This window comes from Camelina sativa, chromosome 9, assembly GCF_000633955.1.
Source record: "Camelina sativa cultivar DH55 chromosome 9, Cs, whole genome shotgun sequence".
Taxonomy (NCBI): domain Eukaryota; kingdom Viridiplantae; phylum Streptophyta; class Magnoliopsida; order Brassicales; family Brassicaceae; genus Camelina; species Camelina sativa.
The window spans coordinates 32,254,653-32,262,765 of record NC_025693.1 but is presented as its reverse complement, the minus strand read 5'-3'; the positions used below and the strand labels follow the sequence as shown (position 1 = coordinate 32,262,765).

The window sequence follows — 8,113 nt, the reverse complement described above, 5'->3', positions numbered from 1 at the left end:
TTTTTTTTTTTTTTTTTTTCTACTATGTTTATTCGATTCTTTGTCATTTTTGGTATTAGATCTCGTAGAAAAAAGTAATAGATCTTATCTTCTCAACAAAGAGATTCAATACCATAAAAAGACTGTAGATGAAATAAGAAGACAGATGGATTGTCAAAAAAAATAAGGGCTTAGATGAAATAAGAAGAAGGCCCAATTTGAAATGGACCCTTGTAGAAGCCTGCCAACCACCTTAGGAAGTCGAGGTGATCTGGCCCAGTGATTCATACATATTCGATTCATACTTCCATAAATAATCATTTTGATGTTTGTAATGCACTAGAAATTTATGGATGTATGAACCGAACTCCATAATACACTAGGAATTTTCAACATGTTACAAAAACTATTTTCGTGATTATAACTTTAAAAAAGAGAAATAAGTATAATTTTTGTTTGTTGTTGTGTGCATCTTCTTACAGAAAATGTTTTTATATGAATTCACAAAAGAGATGCAAAACTAGTAGTAAGTCAAGAACTTTATTATAGTCAAAGTGAAGTTCGTTTGAGACAATATGTTTGGTTTGCAAGATTCAAGATATAGGTTCGTTATGATAGACATTCTAAATCTTCATCCATTATGATTTTTCCGTTGTAAAAAAACACAACACCGTTTCGAGAAGAACAAAATCCAACAACTAGATATATGTTTTGTATTTGCAGTTTTGGTCAAAATGCTATATATTTTTGCGTTACTTTTTTACGGTTTGTTTGATTATATCGCCTGTGGTGCACGTACGTTGTCAATGGTAATTACTCCGGCCATCAGACTGTATTCGTATTTTTTGTTTGTCAAACGATATATCTTTGTCCATTGTTTGGGACCTTACTCGTCTTGGTTGGTCCACCACTCGTGGTTGAATCAAATAAAGTGGATTTTAGACTTGGTTACTAGCAAAGAAATGGCTAAGGTTACAATCGTAGGCTCTTAAAGCCACAATTAGAGAGACAACCACTAGTAATTAACAAAAGAGAAGCATAAGAGTACTAGAGAGCCTCTACCCTCTATTACTTCTAACATAGCATTAGTAAATAAATAACATGTATTTGTTGAGAATTTAATTGGTTTAATATTAGGTTAAAATATAATTGGTATTAAACCACAATACAAATATAACATGTAAATACGCAATTAATAAATTAACCACAAATATATAAGCCAACTCTTATATAGACCTGTTAAAATGGGCTGTCCACGTCCATTTTGATCCATCCAACATTGTCCAATTTGATTTTGGACAAATAGCTGACCGTGTCCATTAATGACCAGTTCATTAACGACCATGCCTACTAATAACTATATTTTTATGGGCTGTTAATGGGTGTCCATTGGACAGCATATAACACATTTTGTAAACTGAAAAAAAAACACAAATATCCAAAAATATATTTGTGTTTATAATTTTTTCCTCAAATTGATTTTGACCTAGGTTTTAAGTATTAAGGGCCGCTCAATGTCCATATTGTCAATCCAATTTTGTCCGCAGACAAAAGCGGACCAAGACCATTTAGACCCGTTCCAAATATGGACTTGTCCATGATCGGTCAATAATGAATTGGACATGGGCGGACCATGGACAGCCCACTCATTTTGACAGCTCTACTCTTATATATATTTATTTGTAAATCACTCACAATACAAATAAGTTCATAAGTAGCGAATAAGTACTTATATATCTATAAAGTTGATTACATTAACAGGGACTTGCTTCTTGTTAAATAAATTTACATGGATTTTACAATATCCAAATGTGTTCTTTTTATTTAAGATTTGTAACAATCACATTACATTAGTTAATATTTACTAGTAGTTAATTAACTATACACCCACATGGTTGTTAACTTTATTATATTATCAAATAGTTAACTACATCTACATATAAAACATAGCTACTTCATTTCTTTGTTTTCCTTAATTTATCTTCATTTTCGACCACAACTTATATATCTTGTTGTAATGAGTTTAAGATCTTGTTTATTGTAAACAGAGCAAAAGAAATAAGCTTTTTCACAGAAGGTATTAAATTAATAGTAACAAGTTATTCAAGAAACTTAGAGCAACAGTTTTATGTATAGGATTTGCTACAAACCTTACACAAAAACAAATCATAACAAGAACACAGTTCTATGAATAAATGCTTGCTTCCATTTACCCTGTCTCAAAAGATTAACATCAATTATTATATTGAAAGCAAATATAAATATTTATGTCCTTGTATATTCTCTCTTCAACCAATCAAAAATTTCCTAAGTTCTCTACTCAAATATTCCAAGAAACAACCAAAAAAGTATCTCTACTGTTATAGGCTACTATGGCTGATTTAGGACCAGGCTTGTGTCTGTGGATACTTTTTTTCCCTCAAATGGGAATGCCTCTTATGGATTCTTGGTGATAAAATGCCATTTCCTTCTTTTGTGTAAAGTTTGTCTGAATACAATTTTATGAAAGGGATCATTCTTTTGGTGATAATAATATCTCACCACTAGCCTTGATTGAGCTACAGAAACTTCCATTATAGTGATTACTTCAGGTTCGGGTTCTTCTCCAAGTTGCAAAAGGAGCAACCACTAGGAGAGGAATCAGAATACTTACTTCTTGTTTTTTTGCAAGATTGAGGATAAGGATTCCATATTTATATCGACAGAGAATTTTGTAACAAAATATAATGCTTACTCTTTACTTTCCTTTTCATCATGATTCCTTGTAAGCTACTCTTGGTAAATTCTCATCAATGATCACTTGGGCTAGAATCAAGCAAGACCTGTATAGTATTGGAATCAAACCCTCGAGCCTTTACAGATGCTACTATCATCAGGNTTTTAAAAAAAAAAAAAAAAAAAAAAAAAAAAAAAAAAAAAAAAAAATCTTACTATAATAAACAACCAATTGACCTTATAAACTCAAGATTATCGTTTTCACAGTTAAAGATTTTACATAAACTTGAGACCTAAATGTGAGGAAAGTGTTTCTTTTTTTACCATTTCAATACCTAGGCAAAGAGGGTCGGTTTGAAGAATCGTGACGATGAGAATATAGGTAGTGCAGAATTTCTTGGCAACTTGCAATCTATTATCTCCGGGATATATTGTGCCAAAAGTCTCATAATTATTATTAAGATTCTTTTTCTGTTTAAAGTTTTCCTTCTTGAGAAGAAGTTTCGCCCCTACCTTGTAACCAAACCATGACATCTCAGCAACAGAACCACCCATATCATAACTAGAATCAAAATATCTAGAATTTGAGATAATTTGGTGAAAGTATATATATACGTATTTTCATTTGGCTCGCAAAAAGAAAATATCTTATATAAGTGCTTATATTGGCATATATCAAACAACAGGGCAGATTAAAGCTAAGTATCATACGACCTCAAAAAGGGAATATCATCATATACTTTGCAAAGCTAATACCGTTTAGTGAATGGATAAACACTATAATCAAGAAAGATCCAAGATGACTATGTAGACACTAACTTTATATACTTCTTGGGGTCTTTTGATAACTTACCTGAATAAGACTATGAGTATGGTCTTCCATCTCCCAAAGCACCTTGAATCACCTGTGTTTCCGAGAGAGGAAACTCTTGAGACTTTAAATGATCAATGAGTCAACTTTATTATGAGTAAAATCAAACAACAAGTGGATCACTAATGAACAAACCTTTGTTGCAGGACAAGAAAAATCTTTAAAGAATGATATAAGTATGAAACGAAATGCTCACTTTCTGAGTTAGAATCAAACAAGAACAAGTGGACTATTTACGTTTGTTTGTCTTTTTGCCAAGTATGTATATATCCCTACTTTGCATTATTTGGTGTTATCATTTTAGCAACCTAATTTAGTTACAAGACAATAACCTATATGCCCATCCCAACCCTGGATTCTTACCAAACAAGGTAATTATATGATCATTTGAAAACATATATAAGTGGTGAGATAATACGACAAACACACCATTATAACATGTGAATATTTAAGTCATGGGCTAGCTCTCTTAAAGAGTGGGTACAATCTCACCAACATCAACAATAACAACAACAAGAAAACTTACAGCTTAATGAAATTATTATAAAATCACATCAAGACTATAAGACAGCTGTAAAAAATCTTTGGCTCTTGCCCATATTCAATAATTCAAACAACCAAAGAAGAGTTAACAAGAAAAAAAACAATTTGAATATCCCACCAAGAAAAGTGACTATTTAACTAATTAACCACCAAGAATCCATATTAGACAATATATGACCAAGAAAAACACAGTTGCCTAACTTCAAGGGAGATGGACCCAACATGCCTAGAACAAAAGAAAAAAAAAAGGTAGGTAAACAATGTTGACCTTCTTTTTTCAACAACAAAAATGTCGATGATTTGTACAGAAAGATCTAATACAGCTAGGATAACTTGATATGGTGGTTTATACATGGCAGAGAATCTTAAGGTAAAGACCACATGAGTATATATGGTTTATGGTGAACACACGAAATGCTAGCTCTCTAACTTTTTTTTTGTTTGTGGATACAAATTGATCCTCACAATATGTTTCAAAGATTTTTGATAAGAAGAAATCTAAATAGTCAATGAAAAATCATCTGTTAAATAGACATGTCCCTAACTTTTAATCCATCCAAAAGACTTATAATTTTCCTCAGTTCCACGAGCACGTGAGCTTTGCGTTGTGATTAGAGACCAGACTGTTCCATGACTTATAATATTATAGGCCTAACTAATTTCTTTATTACCTAAACTGTTTCTTTTGATAAGAAGAGCTTAATCTATAGAGAATGACGTAAGAACCACTAATTTGGAAAGAAAAGTAAACATATTAGTTATAACATTTATAGAAAAGTGTCTCTACGGGAGCATCATATGCCAAATGTGGATGGAGAAACGCAATCTTTAGGTGATTAGTATTGGATCTTTGATACTGATCTCCACAAATTTTTTTCCTCATATTCTCTTCTAGCTATGGCGACAAAGACTTTAAATTCTCTTTGTTTTTGGCAAAATATATTTATCTTTTTAATTACAACTGGTCCTACCCCTACCTCAATCTCTTTATAAAGAGCAAGGACTCGACGACATCTGTGCAAGACATCATTTCCTCAGAATCTCTCTTTCCTATAGGGTTTATAATTATTATTATTACACACACAAGTTTTAAATACTCACAATGGCGTCAGGCTCAATGTCTTCTTATGGCTCATCAGGCTCGTGGACTGTTAAGCAGAACAAAGCCTTTGAGCGTGCTCTAGCGGTCTACGACCAAGACACTCCTGACCGTTGGTACAATGTTGCTAGAGCCGTTGGTGGTAAAACACCAGAGGAAGCTAAGAGACAATATGAACTTCTCGTGCGTGACATCGAAAGCATCGAGAATGGTCATGTCCCGTTCTCTGACTACAAGACTACTGGAGCTACCAACAGAGGCGGCGGCAGGCTGCGTGATGAGGAAAAGAGGTATTGTTTTTGCAATCTAAAATTATACTAATTATGACTAATCAACTTAGTTTATCCATAATAATAGCCCACACTATAAGATACTTCTATAGACAAGTTCTATTCCTGTGCCATGACAATATAACACAAGAAAGGGCATTGTCTGTTTCAGCATAAAGCCATTGTGTTACTTTACAAAGATTCTATTGACTTCTCTCTCTCTCCCTCTCTGTCCCCCATATTAAGTTATGAGAGGCTCTAAATCAGCCAAGTGTTCTCTTCTCAAGTGTTCTTCAGACTTTATCACAACCAAACTTAATTTTGCTCCCACAAAAACATATGCCTAGAATTATTCCACAAAAAAAAAAAAAAACTGATTCCCAAATCTTCCCCCTAAAGAAACTTCCAAGAAAAAAAAATCCTCATCATGGAAATAAAATTTATTTTATTTCATTTGACATGCAAAATTAAACAAAACAAATATGATTTTAATCTGTATATTAACAAATTTTGTTGTTGTTATTGCAGGATGAGAAGCATGAAGCTGCAGTGAAACAAGAAGAAGCAACCAAAGACCTAAACTACTACGTACGTAAGAAAATAAAAGAGAAGCAACGCCGACAGATGTGTTTGTTTGTTTGTTTTTTCAATTAATGTTTTTAATTGGTATTTTCACGAAGCTTAGAAATTTAAGCAATCTGTATTATATGTTTAGGGTTTCTTCGTAATGAAAAAGCCTATCTCTGAATCAATTATAATGTTGATCATATTATTATGATTATTTATGCTTTAATTAAACAAATCATTCGGTCACGGATCAGCAAAAACATAAAAATAAAATAATAACCCTCGAATTCAACGAACCAATCAACCAAACTGAATCTATATGCATGGTGCTTCGTAATGGAAAAATCCAAAGTCAGTTTATAATATTTTTGATTAAACTTAATAATTAATGGAGAATCCAATCCAATAATGCAAAAGGATATGAGAACCGGACAAAGGTCTTGAAATCAACGCAACCAATGAATCTCTCTCTATATATATATGTATAGGGTTATGGTGGAAAAGTTATCAAAATATTCAGAACGTTTTGATAATTGGTGAATCACTGTTTTTAATGAGAAACTAATTATGTCACGGGACCAAGAGAGAGAGAGGAAGAACTCACACCTCGAAATATCTGCAATTTTTTCTGATTCGCAAGTCGCAACCTTTCAAATTCCATCGAAATCAAAAATACAAAAAATGGACGGGGAAGGGCTGATGCTTGGAAAAAGTATGTCACGTGAAAAATATATTAATAATATACACACAGAATCACAGATAATATTACTGTACAGATACAAATTTGTGCCCACGTATACGATATACGAATACATGCATGCATATGTCTCACCGTAAGCTTCTTTTTTTTATCAACGTTTTTCCTTTATGTAGAGTGAAGTTGTTAAAAAAAATAATATGAAAAAGAATGAAGTAAATTAGCAGCTAGAAAAAAATATTTAATGTCTAAAGTTGTTATACTCAACAAAAAAAAAAAATATTCTTGAGGGACAGGTATAAACTGTTATGTTCTTAAAAAAAATTTACCATTTGATAACTAGATAATTTTTTATTTACCAAAGGGAATTCGTTTCTCCTGTTCCCTATTTCGACGGTTTTGTTCGTCGTTGCTGTGTTACCTTGGCATTTCTTGCTGAAGAGTTTGGTTCGAAGGGCTCTTTAATTAGAAGCCAAGGATGGGATCTGTTTGAGCTTGTTGATTAGCTTCCCCATTATCCCTTTTGTCTTTCTTTGAGCTCTTTATTAATATTATTTGCCTGACCAATTATATTGATCTTTCGGCTTTGTTTAATTACTACTCCCTCCGTTTTTTATTACTTGTCATTCTATAGATAAATTTTTGTTTCCCAACATTTGTCGTTTTAGATTTTCAATGCAAATGTTTGGTAAAAATTTCAATTCTATCCAACTTTATTAATGTATTGACCAATAAAAAAATTAGAAATATATTAAAAAGGAATAAAACAGAAAATTTAATAGTTTACTTAATCTGTGTGAAACAACCTTAAACGACTAAGTAATAAAAAACGAAGGGAGTACTAAGGTTCCTAATACTCTCTCCGTTCTAGTTTAACTGTCGTTTAAGGTTTTTGCACACAAATTAAGGAAACTATTAAATTTTATGTTTTGCCCTTCATTAATATATTTTCTAATTTTTTCATTGGTTGAAACTTTAAAACAGCAGGGATAAGATTGGAATAATCATAAAACATCTGCATTGAAAACTTAAAACAACAATTAATATGAAACAAAAAAATTAAATCCTATAACGACAACTAAATTAGAACGGAGGGAGTACTAGTCTTTTGTAATTAATGATCCTTGTAGAGACAATTAACTCTCGTTTAATCTTTAAATGAAAGCGTAGCTTGATCAAATAGAGTCGGTTTCTATTGCAAAGACTACAAGTTTATGCGAAATCCACATTAAGAGAGTTGCAGGTTCGTATACTTAGGTGATATTGAATATGACTAGATATAATTCTGAGCCTCATCAGGAGATTTTAGAGGAATATTTGAATCCAATAACATCATTCTAATCGGATTTGGATAAGATATATCTAATTAAGAT

General features: G+C 32.0%; 1 protein-coding gene across 1 annotated transcript; it reads left to right on the top strand.

The window, feature by feature from the left end:
• On the top strand, positions 5,123 to 6,228 carry LOC104713616 (protein RADIALIS-like 2). The gene is made up of 2 exons (XM_010430787.2): positions 5,123 to 5,497; positions 6,005 to 6,228. Exons 1-2 carry the CDS (start codon positions 5,211 to 5,213, stop codon positions 6,027 to 6,029), a joined length of 312 nt encoding a protein of 103 aa, XP_010429089.1. The 5' UTR covers positions 5,123 to 5,210; the 3' UTR covers positions 6,030 to 6,228.